General features: G+C 33.8%; 1 protein-coding gene across 17 annotated transcripts in view; it reads left to right on the forward strand.

Moving 5' to 3' along the window:
• The window catches only part of LOC145323766 (E3 SUMO-protein ligase RanBP2-like), a 51,740-nt gene extending 34,356 nt beyond the window's left edge, over window positions 1-17,384 (forward strand). For 2 of the 17 annotated variants that reach the window (XM_080166293.1, XM_080166292.1), the window contains exons 43-58: window positions 1,305-1,443; window positions 3,234-3,503; window positions 4,681-5,001; window positions 5,347-5,480; window positions 5,847-5,945; window positions 6,469-6,558; window positions 6,895-7,041; window positions 8,195-8,328; window positions 8,796-8,917; window positions 9,441-9,530; window positions 9,946-10,069; window positions 15,032-15,139; window positions 15,456-15,585; window positions 16,059-16,137; window positions 16,738-16,850; window positions 17,057-17,384. In XM_080166293.1, the coding sequence (XP_080022419.1) occupies window positions 1,305-1,443; window positions 3,234-3,503; window positions 4,681-5,001; window positions 5,347-5,480; window positions 5,847-5,945; window positions 6,469-6,558; window positions 6,895-7,041; window positions 8,195-8,328; window positions 8,796-8,917; window positions 9,441-9,530; window positions 9,946-10,069; window positions 15,032-15,139; window positions 15,456-15,585; window positions 16,059-16,137; window positions 16,738-16,808 (2,058 nt within the window). In that variant the 3' untranslated portion in view covers window positions 16,809-16,850; window positions 17,057-17,384. Of the gene's footprint in view, window positions 1-1,304; window positions 1,444-3,233; window positions 3,504-4,680; window positions 5,002-5,346; window positions 5,481-5,846; window positions 5,946-6,468; window positions 6,559-6,894; window positions 7,042-8,194; window positions 8,329-8,795; window positions 8,918-9,440; window positions 9,531-9,945; window positions 10,070-15,031; window positions 15,140-15,455; window positions 15,586-16,058; window positions 16,152-16,737 lie in introns of all 17 variants that reach the window. The other 15 variants (XR_013881087.1, XR_013881088.1, XR_013881089.1 and 12 more) reach the window with 15 other exon arrangements.
• The last annotated feature ends 508 nt before the right edge of the window (window positions 17,385-17,892 follow it).

A 17,892-nucleotide genomic window follows, 5' to 3' on the forward strand; every position in this document is an offset into this window, starting at 1 on the left:
AAGGGACAGACAGACAGACATCGTTCTACTTTGTATTATAGACTAGCGGCTACGCCCCTAGAAGCCTCTAGGGGCACTTAAGGAAGGAGGGGAAAAAGTCGACCTCATCCCATTTTAAATTTGAGTTTCAAAAGATTTAAAAAAAAAATTTCTTGTGGGGGAGGGGGGGTGAAGACACCCTCCCCAAAAATAGTTTAAAACCTTCCCAGGACCTTTAAGAAGCTTCACTGTAAAGGAGAACAATATCGGTTCAGCGGTTAGCGAGATCCTTCGGGACAGACAAAAAACGCTTACTACTTTATATTATAGGATAACAGGATGTCTGTTTATTTGTACCAAAGGATCTCGCTAACCGCTGAACCGATATGGTTCTCCTTAACAGGATAGCTTCTCATAGGTTCTTGGAAGTTTTATAACTATTTTGGGAAAGAGTATCACCATCCACCCTTCCTAGAGAAATCGACTTTAGAAAAAAATTACCTCCTCCCCCCAAAAAAGAACTTTAATTGCTCACTGATTTTTTATAGTTAAATTTTTCCAGATGTCTATATAAAACTTTAGAGCTTCGCTACTTATGTATGTTGTTATCCATGTTTTTTACTTATTCTTTTTAAATCTAAAATAAAAAAAATTGGGTTATTGAATTCAACCCTCCCCTTCTCAAGTGCCCCTAGAGGTGTTTAGGAGCGTAGGCGCTAGTTCTCTTTAATAAAGTAATAGGATATATTGTGTCTGTCAGTCCGCTATGGTTCTCCTTTACAGGTAGCCGATAGTAGACTTAAATGTTTTGATAATAGGTAACTAGGAAAATATAAACATCATTTTTATTAGGAATGTACGTTTTGTACGTTTTTTTACTTTTTTTATGTATGTAACGTATTTTTTTTGTGTACGTTTTGTACGTTTTTTATTTTCAAAATTGGCTGGCCAGTCTGTATATACTTTTTGATTCTTTTACGTAAAGTTGAAAAAAAAAATTTTTTGATAATTATTTACCTACTACTAACATTATTAATACTTGATCACGCAAAAGCTTCGCTTTTAATATACCTTGTTGTCAAAGGAATTAAAAATCTACATTTTTTTAATAAATGTTGTAGCGGTTATAGAGTTGCAACTATTTCTATATCTTAGGCCCGGGCAATTTTATCCTGTCCAAATTAACTATCTGTTAAGATAGACGGACGTATAGACATAACCTGATTCTAGAAAAGCTTCGCCTTTGAAATTCTTTTTAATCCTGTAAATGGAAGCATTTTCCTCTTTTATTTACATCTTTACTTGGCCAACTTGCAATTTTTCAGGAGTCCATACTTGCTGACATGGAGGACAATGAAGAACCTGATCTTGACGAGGAGGATCCTGACGTGTCATGTGATGAAGATGAGGCTCCTTCAGATGCTTCTGCTGCTGCTCCCAAGACCACTGGATCACTGTTTTCAGGTAAAAGCAGGGAGGGGACTTTAGACTATTAGTTATGCTAGTTCTCAAAGTTTAAATTCAGTTTTTCTTATTCTTTGACTTTAAAACTTTGTATACTACAATCACACAGAAGGGGTAATGTTGTCTCTCATCATAGTAAGTAACATCAATTTATCGTCCTTTTTCTTATCCCTTAAGATCCCATTGTAAAAGGAAGGGTCTATTATATCAAGTTATCTGTTACAAGATGGTTTAATGCTTTCATAAGAAACAATTAAGAATCAAATAAGGAAAAATACATCTAGTCCTGGGATCTTAAGGTATAAGACAATGTTAAACAAAATAACCTATTTTGGAAATCAAAAGGTAGTCTAATGTTATTTTGAGAAAATCCAGTCAGTCTGTCTGTTATGCTACATTTATTAATATGTAAAGGTTTCGGGATTATTCTTTATCCTTATTTTTTTCGTATTATCCTTTTGCCCTTCTATCCTTTTATGTTCACTGAACATTTTACTACTCTATAGCTCACTTTGCCGACTATAGATAATTTGTAAAATAGATAAATTGTTTTATTTATGGATTTTGTAACTTATTAGGGTAAAGCGGGGCGATCTCGGTTTTGAGGTGAAGTCGGTATTTTTTTGACCACCTTCATTAAATGACATTTTTCTCCATGTTCTAATCGACTGACAGAAAAAAACACAAAATCAAATTTGTTCCTTATTAAATTGCCTACAAAAAAGTATTAAAATGAAAAACGGTAAGTTGGACAAAAACTGGTAAGAGCTAGAGCTTAGATGTCTTCAGGGGACTTATTAAGAATCTTATAGCCTATAGGCTATCCATTTCCGTTTAAAACTTTAAAAAAGCTTGTATAGTTTTTTCTTAAATCGACTAAAAGTGAAGCGGGGCGAATTCGGTTTTTTCATTTTTTATACTAACTTTTTCAATTTTATATAAAAATATGAAATTTTCGAGAAAAAAAGTCAAATTTCTCGTACTTAAAAAAATTTATTTTTTTTTTGTAGAAAAAATTGTCCGATCTTCATAATTTTTTTTGTGAATGCTCTTTATTACATTTAGCAACTTTAACCTTTATGGCATGCTGTAATTAAATCAATATGTCATAGGTTTTTTGAAGCTGGAAAATCGACCACAGATTTTGCCAAACTTTTCTCTTTTTTTCAACTTGATTTTTTTAGGAAATTTTGCTAATAGAACTAATTTTTTTTTGGCCAAATCTATTCAAAATTGCCTGAATTTTAAGGATCAGGCCTTTAAAGTCATAAAAATTTATTTTTTCTAGTAGTATTTTTATGTTTTTTATCAAAAAAAATTTCGAAAAAAAAAGTCAAATTTCGCGTACTTCGGAAAAATTATTTTTTTTGGTAGAAAAAATTGACCTATCTTAATAAAATTTTTTGTGCATACTCTTTATTACATTTAGCAACTTTTACCTTTTGGGCATGCTGTAATAAAATCAATACGTCATCGATTTTTCGAAGCTTGAAAATGCCCTACCGACTTCGCCTCAAGGCGGGGCGAAGTCGGTGCCGTTTTAGAGATCAATTTTGACAAACTTCCCAAAGTCCTAGGTTTGCGTCCTTTTAGGACCTGATCGACTTTTCCGAGATCTTTCTACTGGTCTTGGTCCCATTTAAAAAAAATAATTTTTACGATTTGCAGGTTCAAAAAACCGAAAAAAACACAGAGTTCGCCCCGCTTTACCCTTCGATATAAAATAAATATTTAGAACTGTAATACCTAAATCATTCTTTATTGCTTTGATTTATAATTCTTTATTTCAGGATCTAGTAACGCGGGAACCGCTGCCAAAAACCTATTCGGCGGTGCAAGTAATACCGCTGCAACCCCAACCATCTTTGGAACACCAAAAGCTGAATCCAAATCTCTATTTGGCGGCGAAAAATCATCCACAAGCTCGCCTTTTTCATTCGGCGGCAAACCAGCAACGCCCACGAGCAACATATTCGGCGGAAAGACAGAATCGCCGAGTATTTTTGGTGGAGCTAAAACCGACTCTCCTAGTATTTTTGGCGGAGCAAATAACAATGCAGGTAATACATTTTTCTAGTAGCGCATTAAATCTAAAGGGATAGTTGCACGAAGTGCATTTAAAGAGTTAAGGTACTTAAAGTAGTGAACTTTTATGTGTCTTAGTAGAATATATTAGGCATGGGATAGATATGATTGTGAAGAATTTTTAACATTGACCTGACCGAACTTTTTTTATTTGACAATATCTAAAAAAGTTAAAGTGATTTGCCACATAAATTACATGAGAATGGTCTATTATTTCTAATATGTATACTGTATAGCCAAAACACAAGTGTTAAAGAATGAATATAGCTGCATAATTCACAAGAGTTATAAGAAAATTGAACAGGGGTTCCCCTTGCATTGGGGCAAGTTTTCTAAAGTTACTTAAAAAACACAAAAAATAACGTACGGTTCTTCATGGGACAGGTTTTCTATTGATATAACTTTAAACCGTCCGGTTTACTTATGATATACACATTATATCACACGGAAATACAAACTAACTAACCATACAATATAAACATTTAAATATATAACCAATAAAATACTCTTGTACCTAACTATTTTGTTGTATAAAAGTTCTATTAATTAGTAAATGCTACTACAGTTGTATTTTTGACAAAAAAATTATTGCCATATATAACATGTAAATAAGTTGGGCGTTATCCTCTTAGAAATTATTTTTTCAATTTTGTACCACCCCCCCCCCCCCAACCCCCCCCCCCCCCAACCCTCCGACTACCGACGAACAACTATTTTAGGTTAGGTTAGGTTTTAGGCTAGGAAGCCGAGCGCTGCGGCTAGGCAGGCAAGGGGGCCGAGCGCTGCGGCTAGGCAGGCTAGGGAGCCGAGCGCTGCGGCCAGAGTTCGCTGTCGGGGAGGGGGGTTGGGTACTCAAATTTTCAATATTAAAAAAAAACCTTCTAAGAGGATACCTAATACCATAAGTTGAAAATAAAAATGAAAAACTTTTTGAGGAAAATCCCGGGTCAAATCTTTTAATTTTAATCAATAACTTACTTTATATTATGCATTACTTCGTTAGGTATCTATTTTAGAAAAATCTTACAGTTCACAATATTTTTTTAATTGCACTTCGTGCAACTATCCCTTTAATGTCCGTATGTCTGACGAAAATCCATTTAAAGAATTAAAACTAATCATTTTAAGAATAATAAAATCGTATACATTTAGGATCTGTTTTTGGCGGAAGTACACCTAAAACTGGCGGTAGCCTATTTGGCGGAAACGCCAACACAAGCACCAGCATTTTCATCAGCACCGGCAGTTCACCCGCTGCCTCCGGCTCAATATTTGGCGGCACTGCAAAAACCACCACAACAAGTTCACCTTTCGGCGGAAGCGGCACCATTTTTGGCGGTGCCAAGTCAACAGCTGATGTGACGTCATCTACAAGTATTTTTGGCGCCAAGTCTGAAACTGGTTCCAGTATTTTTGGCGCCAAAAGTGAGTCTGGATCAAGTCTGTTTGGCAAGTCAACTACAAGTTCTCCAGGTTAGACAGCAAATGTTACTTAAGATATCTTAAATGGCTCAAATATTAAATATATGTACGATGTTACTAGAATTTATTGTTGAAACTGATTTGTTTATAGTAGTTGTGGTATTCTATAAATATTCTATAACTTGTTAAATCTTAGGTTTTTTATTAGCTAGGATTTTAAGAACCTTTCCTTATACTAGATACTTTGCCCCTAGCCTTTAAGGAAGTAAGAAATCGCATAAACTACCACAAGACATTTTTACGGCTTCTTTAAAAAGCACAACTAATTTTGACCAATTTTTTCCAAGATCTTTAAATTTAGACTACAAATCTTTACCACTGTAAATATTTTTTTAGGAACCCTGTTTGGAAAACCAGTGAGCAGCGGTAGTGCTGACTCCAGCTCGGGACCCGCCTTCCTGTCTAACCAGGATTCGGCGGCCACTTTCGGTGCCCTGGCCTCGTCGGGAGCCTCCATCTTTGGCGGACAGGCAGGAGTTCTCTTAACTTTTACATTTTTATGAAAAATTTTGGTTGTTTTTTTATTAAGAGAAGCTACCTACTCTATAATATCATATGTCTGTCTCTGTCTGTAACGCAACAGGGGGACATGGCAACTGAATATTTGCTCTAGAACTAACATTGACCGTCTATGATTTTTATGCGCTTTGCTTTTTTGTCATCCTTGTTATAATCCAATGATTGAAGGACATACTTTCCCCCAATTTTCATGAAAAGGATGAACAAAAAAATAAATATAATATGATTTTTGAATTATTTCAATTTGGAAAGGCAAACTTTTGACGTATTTTAAAATCTGAAAATGCCACAAAGCTAAGATAACCTGTGTTGACTAGACTGGGGACCAGAAAACTTCTGGATCACCTTTCTCTACAGCTGGCAATGTTCTGTTCTCCAGAAGTGCAAACAAGACTGGCGGAGATGATGATGATGAGGTAAGTGTTAATAAGCTTTGCGGATAAGACAATTATTGGTGGTGAAACTTATCTTGTTCTCTTTTACAGTAAGCTTTTTTATAGTTCCATGGAAAGATTATAACTATTTCTGGGAAGTACCTCCAAGCTTCAAGATAAATCACTAAGAGAAAAAATACACACCAAAAAAACTATCATGATAATGTGAGTAAAAAAAGACCTGGAGTTTGAATGTTGAAATCTTTGGTATTTTTGATGCTTTTTCTCAACGTGCCTATCGAGCGTTGACACATTCCCCATCTCTCCTATTTTTTTAATTAAATAAAAGAGGTTTGAGGATGTAGTACATTTTTTAATGCCTAACTCTTGCGGGAAACCTAGAAATTAATCTGACCTGAACTAAAGTTAAACTAACTCCGACCCCCTCTACTCTCATTTTTTTTATAGAGGAGGGTTCTGTGTTCGACAAAACACATGGAGGGATATTGCCACAGATTTTATTTATTTAACACAATTTTGATATATTCAACATTTTATTTTGCAGGTTGATGAAAATGAGCATGACCCTCACTTTGAGCCCATAGTCCCGCTACCAGAACTTGTCCAAGTCAAAACTGGAGAGGAGGACGAACAGGTAAAGTGATACCTATGAAAAAAACCTACCTTTTAAAAAGCGAAGCTTTTATATATTTGTGGTCAGTCCGTCCGTTAGTCTGGAACGGATAGCTTTTTTGGGGGTTAATTTAGGAATGTTAGAATTATCCTATCGATTTCAAACGTTGCATTTTGATTAAATTTAGAAATCGTACCAACTCTTTTAGCGTTTCCAGAATGTCCGAACGTCAATTTTAAACATGTTGGCTTTTAACTTTTTTAACAAAATTAAGGGCTGACACTCGTTAAGTTCTATGTCGATTTTTTAAGGATGTTGTCATCTTTGTTTTTATGATTTTCATATTTCTGTGTTTAGGTGTTATTCAAGCACCGTGCGAAGGTTTACCGTCATGACGATAAGACCAAGGAGTGGAAGGAGCGGGGTGTGGGGGATATCAAGGTGCTCCACAATCCTGCCAGAAACACCTACAGGCTGCTCCTGCGTAGAGAGCAAGTTCACAAGGTTGGAATCTTCGCTTTATTATTTGAGATTGAGAATAGATTAAAAGTCTAGATGGTCACTAAGACACAGTATCTATTAATCTAATCTGTAATCTTCTAAAGAAACTTCTAGCAGACGAAGATTTTTGTTTATTTATAGACTTATTATATAAATCATTATACTAAATTAACAGGATGTTTGTCAGTGTGTCAGTACCGAAGGATCTCGCTCGGGTTCTCCTTAACAGGGTAGATTCTCATAGGTCCCGGGAAGGTTTTTAACCATTTTGGGGGAGGGTACCACCACCCTCCCAAGAGAAATCACAAGAAATCAAAATTTTTTTACGTTTCTCGATTTTAGAAAGAGAGTTCAACGCAAACATAAATGTCAAACGCAACATAGACATATTTTAAATAGGTATAAAAAAAAAACAAATTAAAGTGACACTAGAGGCCTCTATGGGCGTATCCGCTAGGAAATAGAAAATAAAGGCCCTTTTGTACCTAAATGTGGTCTTATAACCAATACTAGCTGGGGTTGGACTGTTCCACCACTGTTTTTCTCATTTGTTTCAACTAAGGGACTTACCACATTTTGTTTTTATTAGGGTTGGGCCGGATATCCGGTGTGGCCGGATATCCGGCCGGATAGTTTCAATATCCGGATATCCGGTGTGGCCGGATATCCGGCCGGATAGTTTCAATATCCGGTATGGCCGGATATCCGGCCGGATAGTTTCAATATCCGGTATCCGGATATCCGGTGTGGCCGGATATCCGGCCGGATAGTTTCAATATCCGGTATCCGGATATCCGGTGTGTCCGGATATCCGGCCGGATAATTTCAATATCCGGTATCCGGCCGGATATCCGGCCACACCGGATATCCGGCCCAACCCTAGTTTTTATTAATGTCAAATTTGTCTTTTCAACAATAATAAATATTTTCCAGCAAAGCATTAAGGGAAGATCAATTTGCCTAACAATTGAAATAATATCATTTAAACACGAACTTGTAAGAGTATTTATTTCTCCTAATTTTAGAATCTGAACAATTTTGAAACGAAACTCGTTAACAAATTACTGTATTTATTAGTAATATTATTTTTGATTCTGTAGATTCTATATTATTAACTGTATCTGTCCTTATGTCTGTCATATTCCCATATTTGTAGGTTGCATTGAACCACCTAATCACCTCAAGCCTCGAGATGAGTCCCATGAAGAATAGTGAGAACGCGCTGTGTTGGTATGCCACAGACTACAGCGAGGGTAATGACAAGGGCGAAGTTTCCCTGCTCGCTTGCAGGTATGTATAGGAAAATATAGCAGTTTCCCTAAACATTTCTAGTCGAGCGCAGATACCCCATCCACTTAATTTTCTGTCAAGAGTGTATATTCTGCAAAATTGACCCTGCTTTTGTTTGCTTGTTTATCACTTTAAGTTGGGTTATGTTACTTTGGGAGCCAAGTAGCCTAGTTAATAAAAAGGAAGGGGGGGGAGGATGTCAGTGCTCGATAAGCGCTTTTAGGGAAAGCACAAAAAATATATTATGCACCTACCATACAAGTAAAAAGATAGATATTATTTCAATTTTTTGTACTACAATTTCGACCAAGATATATTATATAGCTTATTTGTTTTATAATTATCACTTTAAACTTTTTAATATCCTATTGTAAACAAGGAAGATTCGTTTGTACATTTTAGTTATAAAGTAGTTGCTTTCTTTAAAAGACAGATTAAAAAAATATTAAAAATAATCGTTTTTTAAGATTCAAGACGAAAGCAACCGCCGATGAGTTTAAAGCCAAGGTGCTGGAGTGCCAGGCCGCGTTGTCCAGCGGTAACAAGGTCACTGTGGCGGATAATGCCGTTGGAGAGGAGAGTGAAAAAGGTAATGTCATCAGTAATCATTACTTGCAAAGCTTCTCTGAAAATACCATATTATGCAGTACGTGTGTCTGTACATTGTAACATGTTAACAACAGGCATCCAATTTACTTTGTTGCCATGGAAGATAATTTTCAACATTATGTAAGCAATAGCATATTTAGGCATTAAGCTAATAAGCATTTAACAACATAAAATTGTCTTTGTTTTGTACTAAATGATTTTTTGATATTGCATAATATCCTTTGACTCACTAGCGGTAGCGCCCCTAGAGGTTTCTAGGAGAGCTTTGGAGGGTTGATTTTCGATTTTTTTTTTTTTCTTTAGGGTTATTTTCTATTGGTGATTTCTCTTGTTGGGACAAAGAAACCCAAACATATTTAAAAATTATCCACGGACCTTATATAAGCTTCACCGTAAAAGAGAACTTTATCGGTCTAGCGGTTGGCGATATCTTCACTTTACACACACACACTAAAGACATCCTGCTACTTATATTTAAGGAAATATAATTTTCATTATTTTAGGAAGTAGCATCCCTGTGATAGCTACTGGAGCCAATGCTATTCCTCTTGGAGGAGGAGGAGGAGCTACTGCTGAGGACCAGGAAGATGAAGGTAGGAATTATCTAATAAAAAAATCAAGAATGTACAAAGTGAGTTAAAGAATATATTTATAATAGAAATCTTTACAAAAAAAATTATCTGTGTGGGTATCTTTGATAGCAGATAAAATTGCAAATGAAAATCTTCAATTGAATAGAGAAAATTAAATTATAGTTATTTATCGTATCATAGACAGCTTGCCGCGGATATCAAAACGAAAATTTATAAGATTGAAACCAGATTTGTAAGCCCGGCCCTAGATGCCAACAAAACTGGTATTAATTTTTTAATTTTTATTTTAATATTCGTCAAAATTGTCTGTTTATATTTTTTCAGTACGACTGAGAACGTTCTAATCCAGCGGATATTAATTGGCTCTGAAGCCATACTGGAATAGTAATTGAAATTAAATACTCTTTATTTTAAGGAGAAGATGGAGAGGATGAATATGACGAGACCAGGGAGGAGGATGAGATGTTCACTGGCGAGGGAGACCTCAAGTTCAAGGAGGATGGAGGACAGTGGTCAGACAGCTGTAGAGTTTTCATCAGGTTAGATAGATAGATAGATAGATAGATTGATAGATAGATAGATAGATAGATAGATAGATAGATAGATAGATAGATAGATAGATAGATAGATAGATAGATAGATAGATAGATAGATAGATAGATAGATAGATAGATAGATAGATAGATAGATAGATAGATAGATAGATAGATAGATAGATAGATAGATAGATAGATAGATAGATAGATAGATAGATAGATAGATAGATAGATAGATAGATAGATAGATAGATAGATAGATAGATAGATAGATAGATAGATAGATAGATAGATAGATAGATAGATAGATAGATACATAGATAGATAGATACATAGATACATAGATACATAGATACATAGATACATAGATACATAGATACATAGATACATAGATACATAGATACATAGATACATAGATACATAGATACATAGATACATAGATACATAGATACATAGATACATAGATACATAGATACATAGATACATAGATACATAGATAGATAGATAGATAGATAGATAGATAGATAGATAGATAGATAGATAGATAGATAGATAGATAGATAGATAGATAGATAGATAGATAGATAGATAGATAGATAGATAGATAGATAGATAGATAGATAGATAGATAGATAGATAGATAGATAGATAGATAGATAGATAGATAGATAGATAGATAGATAGATAGATAGATAGATAGATAGATAGATAGATAGATAGATAGATAGATAGATAGATAGATAGATAGATAGATAGATAGATAGATAAATAGATAAATAGATAAATAGATAAATAGATAAATAGATAAATAGATAAATAGATAAATAGATAAATAGATAAATAGATAAATAGATAGATAGATAGATAGATAGATAGATAGATAGATAGATAGATAGATAGATAGATAGATAGATAGATAGATAGATAGATAGATAGATAGATAGATAGATAGATAGATAGATAGATAGATAGATAGATAGATAGATAGATAGATAGATAGATAGATAGATAGATAGATAGATAGATAGATAGATAGATAGATAGATAGATAGATAGATAGATAGATAGATAGATAGATAGATAGATAGATAGATAGATAGATAGATAGATAGATAGATAGATAGATAAATAGATAAATAGATAAATAGATAAATAGATAAATAGATAAATAGATAAATAGATAAATAGATAAATAGATAGATAGATAGATAGATAGATAGATAGATAGATAGATAGATAGATAGATAGATAGATAGATAGATAGATAGATAGATAGATAGATAGATAGATAGATAGATAGATAGATAGATAGATAGATAGATAGATAGATAGATAGATAGATAGATAGATAGATAGATAGATAGATAGATAGATAGATAGATAGATAGATAGACAGACAGACAAACAAGGGGGGGGGAAGTTTGTACAGTTATAGGAAATGAAATTCAGTACCAAATTTTGCCCTGGCCGTTTGGGCTTGTTTTTATAGTTATCAACCTAATTCTTTTTGTAAGCGCTCTTATATGATTGGATCTACCTGTAAAACTTTAAAACTTGAATTTTGGGACTTTCCCTTAAAGGGGCTAGTGGAGCAAAAGACCCCCAAACACTAAAATTTTAAGTTCTGAGCCTATTTTCAGAGATATTGTGACGATTTTTTTAATGAAAACACTTTAACAAAACTGAACTAAGTAGCCAATACAAATTTCCTTTTGGGACTTTCCTTCTAGGGGCTAGTGGAGCAAAAGGCCCCCCAAACACTAAAATTTTATGTTCTGAGCCTATTTTCAGAGATATTGAGATGATTTTTTTTATGAAAACTATTTTCACAAAACCAAACTAAGTAGCCATTACAAATTTCATTTTGGGACTTTCCCTTAAAGGGGCTAGTGGAGCAAAAGACCCCCAAACACTAAAATTTTAAATTCTGAGCCTATTTTCAGAGATATTGAGACGATTTTTTTAATGAAAACACTTTTTAACAAAACCAAACTAAGTAGCCAATACAAATTTCATTTTGGGACTTTCCTTCTAGGGGCTAGTGGAGCAAAAGGCCCCCCAAACACTAAAATTTTATGTTCTGAGCCTATTTTCAGAGATATTGAGATGATTTTTTTTATGAAAACTTTTTTCACAAAACCAAACTAAGTAGCCATTACAAATTTCATTTTGGGACTTTCCCTTAAAGGGGCTAGTGGAGCAAAAGACCCCCAAACACTAAAATTTTAAATTCTGAGCCTATTTTCAGAGATATTGAGACGATTTTTTTAATGAAAACACTTTTTAACAAAACCAAACTAAGTAGACAATACAAATTTCATTTTGGGACTTTCCTTCTAGGGGCTAGTGGAGCAAAAGGCCCCCCAAACACTAAAATTTTAAGTTCTGAGCCTATTTTTAGAGATATTGAGATGATTTTTTAAAATGTAAATATTTTTAACAAAACCGAACTAAGTAGCCATTACAAATTTCATTTTGGGACTTTCCTTCTGGGGGCTAGTTGAGTAAAAGACCCCCCAAACACTAAAATTTTAAGTTCTAAGCCTATTTTTTGAGATATGAGATGATTTTTTTAATGAAAACATTTTTAACAAAACCGAATTAAGGAACCATTACCTACAGATTTTATTTTGGGACTTTCCTTCTAGGGACTAGTGGAGCAAAAGGCCCCCCAAACACTGAAATTTTAAGTTCTGAGCCTATTTTAAGAGATAGGAGATGATTTTTTTAATGAAAACATTTTTAACAAAACCGAATTAAGGAACCATTACAGATTTTATTTTGAGACTTTCCTTCTAGGGACTAGTGGAGCAAAAGGCCCCCCAAACACTGAAATTTTAAGTTCTGAGCCTATTTTGAGAGATATTGAGACGATTTTTTTAATAAAAATATTTTTAAAGAAACCAAACTAAGTAGCCAATACAAATTTCATTTTGGGACTTTCCTTCTAGGGACTAGTGGAGCAAAAGGCCCCCAAACACTAAAATTTTAAGTTCTGAGCCTTTTTTTAGAGATATTGAGATGATTTTTTTAAATGAAAATATTTTTAACAAAACCGAACTAAGTAGCCATTGCAAATTTTATTTTGGGACTTTCCTTCTAGGGACTAGTGGAGCAAAAGACCCCCAAACACTAAAATTTTAAGTTCTGAGCTTATTTTTAAAGATATTATGGCTGATTTTTTAATGAAATTTCTTTTCAAATAACTGAAATAAATAATCAGAAGATAAAATTTTAGTGTTTGGAGGTCTTTTGCTCCACTAGCCCCTGGAAGGAAAGTTCCAAAATGAAATTTGTATTGGCTACTTAGTTCGGTTTTGTTAAAAATGTTTTCATTAAAAAAATCATTTCAATATCTCTGAAAGTAGGCTCAGAACTTAAAATTTTAGTGTTTTGGGGTCTTTTGCTCCACTATTCCCTAGAAGAAAAGTCCCAAAATGAAATTTGTAATGGCGACTTAGTTCGGTTTTGTTAAAAATGCTTTTATTAAAAAAAATCGTCTCAATATCTCTAAAAATAGGCTCAGAACTTAAAATTTCAGTGTTTGGGGGGTCTTTTGCTCCACTAGCCCATAGAAGGAAAGTCCCAAAATGAAATTTGTATTGGCTACTTAGTTCGGTTTTGTTAAAAACGTTTTCATTAAAAAAATCGTCTCAATATCTCTGAAAATAGGCTCAGAACTTAAAATTTTAGTGTTTGGGGGTCTTTTGCTCAACTAGCCCCTAGAAGGAAAGTCCCAAAATGAAATTTGTAATGTCTACTTATTTCGGTTTGGTTAAAAATATTTTCATATTAAAATATCATCTCAATATCTTTGAAAATAGGCTCAAAACTTAAAATTTTAGTGTTTGGGGGTCTTTTGCTCCACTAGCCCCTAGAAGGAAAGTCCCAAAATGAAATTTGTAATGGCTACTTAGTTCGGTTTTGTTAAAAATATTTTCATTTTAAAAAATCATCTCAATATCTCTAAAAATAGGCTCAGAACTTAAAAATTTAGTGTTTGGGGGGCCTTTTGCTCCACTAGCCCCTAGAAGGAAAGTCCCAAAATGAAATTTGTAATGGCTACTTAGTTTGGTTTTGTTAAAAAGTGTTTTCATTAAAAAAATCGTCTCAATATCTCTGAAAATAGGCTCAGAACTTAAAATTTTAGTGTTAGGGGGTCTTTTGCTCCACTAGCCCCTTTAAGGGAAAGTCCCAAAATGAAATTTGTAATGGCTACTTAGTTCGGTTTTGTGAAAAAAGTTTTCATAAAAAAAATCATCTCAATATCTCTGAAAATAGGCTCAGAACTTAAAATTTTAGTGTTTGGGGGGTCTTTTGCTCCACTAGCTTCTTTAAGGGAAAGTCCCAAAATGAAATTTGTAATGGCTACTTAGGTCGGTTTTGTGAAAAAAGTTTGCATTAAAAAAATTGTCTCAATATCTCTGAAAATAGGCTCAGAACTTAAAATTTTAGTGTTTGGGGGGCCTTTTGCTCCACTAGCCCCTAGAAGGAAAGTCCCAAAATGAAATTTGTATTGGCTATTTAGTTCGGTTTTGTTAAAAAGTGTTTTCACTAAAAAAATCGTCTCAATATCTCAGAAAATAGACTCAGAACTTAAAATTTTAGTGTTTGGGGGTCTTTTGCTCCACTAGCCCCTTTAAGGGAAAGTCCAAAATTCAATTTTTAAAGTTTTACAGGTAGATCCAATCATATAAGAGCGCTTACAAAAAGAATTAGGTTGATAACTATAAAAACAAGCCCAAACGGCCAGGGCAAAATTTGGTACTGAATTTCATTTCCTATAACTGTACAAACTTCCCCCCCCCCCCCTTATCAATAATTTCATAATGGCTACATGATACCTTATGACTTTTTTCACTGCATGAAAACTGTTTATTAGTCTTTAGTGAACTTTGGATGTCTTTTTAATGAATTTATTAAAACTTTCTAAAGGGGTGCAATGAGTTATAAATACTTTTTTAGGATTGTGTATGATGAGGATCTGTATGGTGCCCGCATAGTAGCACGTGATGTAGACGCAGAGGAAGAGGATCTGGACCTCTGTGATCATCTTATTGCCATTCAAACAAAGTAAGTACAATCATGAATGGAAGTTGGCTCATAAAAATTTGTTTTTTTAATTGAATTTTGATTGATTGGGTTCCAAACTAGAAGCGCTAAAACTTTTTAACCAATAACTTTGACAACAGTGTAAAACAAAAAAATAATTTCTCTACATATATCAAAAATGAATTTATGATATTCTGAACGGTCCGTTTTTAGCTAAAATTAATCGAATTATTTTTACTAAGGTATCATAGGCAGCTTTTTGTCACTTACAACTCATTTTGTCCATTTGCTCCTATAACTTTTTTCGTGCTCATTGATGTTATCATCCTTATTTCAGTCTTGATGACAAGTTAAGCTGGACAGGTTTGGATTATTCTGACGGAACCCCTGTGAAAAAATCCTTTAAGATAAAGTTTGACACCGCGGATATGGAGAAAGACTTCAAGGATGTTTTTGCCCAGGGCAAGGTTAGTTATTCAAAATTATCATAATAAAGTAACAGGATGTCTGTCTGTCTGTATGTGGATCATAGATCATAGACAATATTCTGTGTTTTATTGAACTTCTCAGTCTGTCTGTTTGTTTGTTTGTTTGTCTCTACCGAAAGATCTCTCTAACCGCTGAACCTATATGGTTCTACTTTACAAGGTAGCTTCTCACTCATAGATCATGGGAAGGTTTTTTATTTATTTTGGGGGAGGTTACTACTACTTCCCCAAGAAAAATCGCCACTAGAAAAAAATTAACCCCCCCACAAGAAAAAAGTTGTATCGGATATGTTGACAGGAGAAAAATTTAAGTTAATTTAGGTTGCTAATTATTAGGGGATGAGGCTAAAGAAATGGATGGTTGTATCGTTATTTTAGCCAGCTGCAAGTATCACTTTATTCGACTCCATGAAACTCCGGTAAATCCAAGTAACTATATATTGAGTTTTTAGGATTTTGCTGATCAATGCGGGATCACTGAGACACGTGACGAGGAAATTGATCCTGAACAACTTGTCTATGGAGTAGGAGGTGATGAGTAGGAGGTTGGTCAATAACATTAGCCGGATCATGGTAAGAAAACGAAGTAGCGGGTTTCGTCGTATTTTCACAGTAGCAGTTATCCGATTTCTAGCCCCTGCAGGGAGCTCTAATCTATCAAAAGGTACTGTAAAAATACGACGAAATCTGCTACTTCGTTTTCTTTCCATAATCCCATTAGCTTGGGGACAAAATATTAATACAGACAACAAACCCTATTGATTGCACGACCTTTGTAACAATGTGGTAATTGGCTGTGGCTGAGGTATAATATTATGATTTTCTCTCTCTTAAGTAGATTTAAACCTGCTCTGAGATTTTAGTCGACAAATAAAACGTTCAAATTTTCATCTTGGTCTAAAATAGGCAGGGTGTCTGTATCAAAAGATCTTACTAACTAATCGGATTATGTTTTTTTGGGAACTTGAAATAGGTTTTCTTTTTATATGGAGTGTTTTAAGCTAATAACCCTAACCCACCAAAAAAATATTTTAACTTAATACGCTACTTTTTGGAGCTAATTAACTTTTTATGTATCATCAGTTTGAAATAGTTTAAATTAACCTTATTCTAATAATTATTTTTTTCAAGATATTCGAAGCTGCGACCCACAACTGACTGAACAGTTTAAACAATTCTTCACTCAAACTTTTAAAAAATAATTAGAATATAAATGGGTAGTTATTAATCCAACTATCTATCTAGTGTGTATTCACTTTCGCAGAATAGCAAAAAAATTAAAAGAAAAAAATGCGACTCTAATCAATTGATAATTTGATACTATGGTTGGGCCGGATATCCGGCTATTTTCTATATATTGACATCCGGCTGATTTCTTATGCCGGAAATCCGGTAATTTGCCGGTTATCGAACGTTGGCCAGATATCCGGCTCAACCCTACTTGATACAGTTGCGTTAGTGAATGCACAATCACATTCTATAAATTATAATCAGACAAAATTCAGGGATAACGGTATAGAGCATCTTTATTTTTATGTATATTTTGTTGGGGTAAAATGACCCTGTTTTTGGCTGTTTTATAAAAGGTTAAATTGAACATATTTAACTTTTTTAGAGTTTTAAAAGATGTAAAATCCTCTTATCCCTGAAAAATTAGTTTTAATCTAATGTATTTAATTATCTTTATATCCCTGTGTTTTTAAAATCATTATTTTTAAATCAAATTGTGATGAAAATTATTTTTTTTGCTCTGAAAAATAAACCTTTATCTTTTCTAATTATTTTTGTTGTATTAAAAGTGAAGCTTTTCTAACATTAAGGTCGGTCCGTCCGTGCGTACGTGTTTGTAGCTGTTTGTATGTTATAATTAATCTATTCCTCTTATTTTTGGAATACTAATTCTATTAAATCAAGGTACAATGTCATAAATAAAGCATCTCTATAATCAATTCTCAAAATTTAAGTATGTTCTTAAGAAGTGTAATGTATTTAAGCAGTTTTGCAAAATATATATACTTACAATTTTGTTTCGACTTGTAAATTAATACTCTGCTTATTCAGTTCTGACACTCTACAAGTGTTAATGTTCGTTCGTCCTGCAATTTCAGAGCTTGGCTTTAATGGATGTTGTCATAGTACAAATAGGATTTTTCCATTTGAAGAAGGAAGGGATGGTAAAATAAATGGCCTGAAACCATCCGGTGACCTATTCGATCCTCCCCTCTAGGATGGAACTAGTCGACAAGAACTAAATAAAAGTATCCAAAGGTTTTTAATTTGGGCACA

The sequence above is a fragment of the Acartia tonsa genome, chromosome 7 (genome assembly GCF_053477335.1).
Source record: "Acartia tonsa isolate MP-2025a chromosome 7, ASM5347733v1, whole genome shotgun sequence".
Taxonomy (NCBI): domain Eukaryota; kingdom Metazoa; phylum Arthropoda; class Copepoda; order Calanoida; family Acartiidae; genus Acartia; species Acartia tonsa.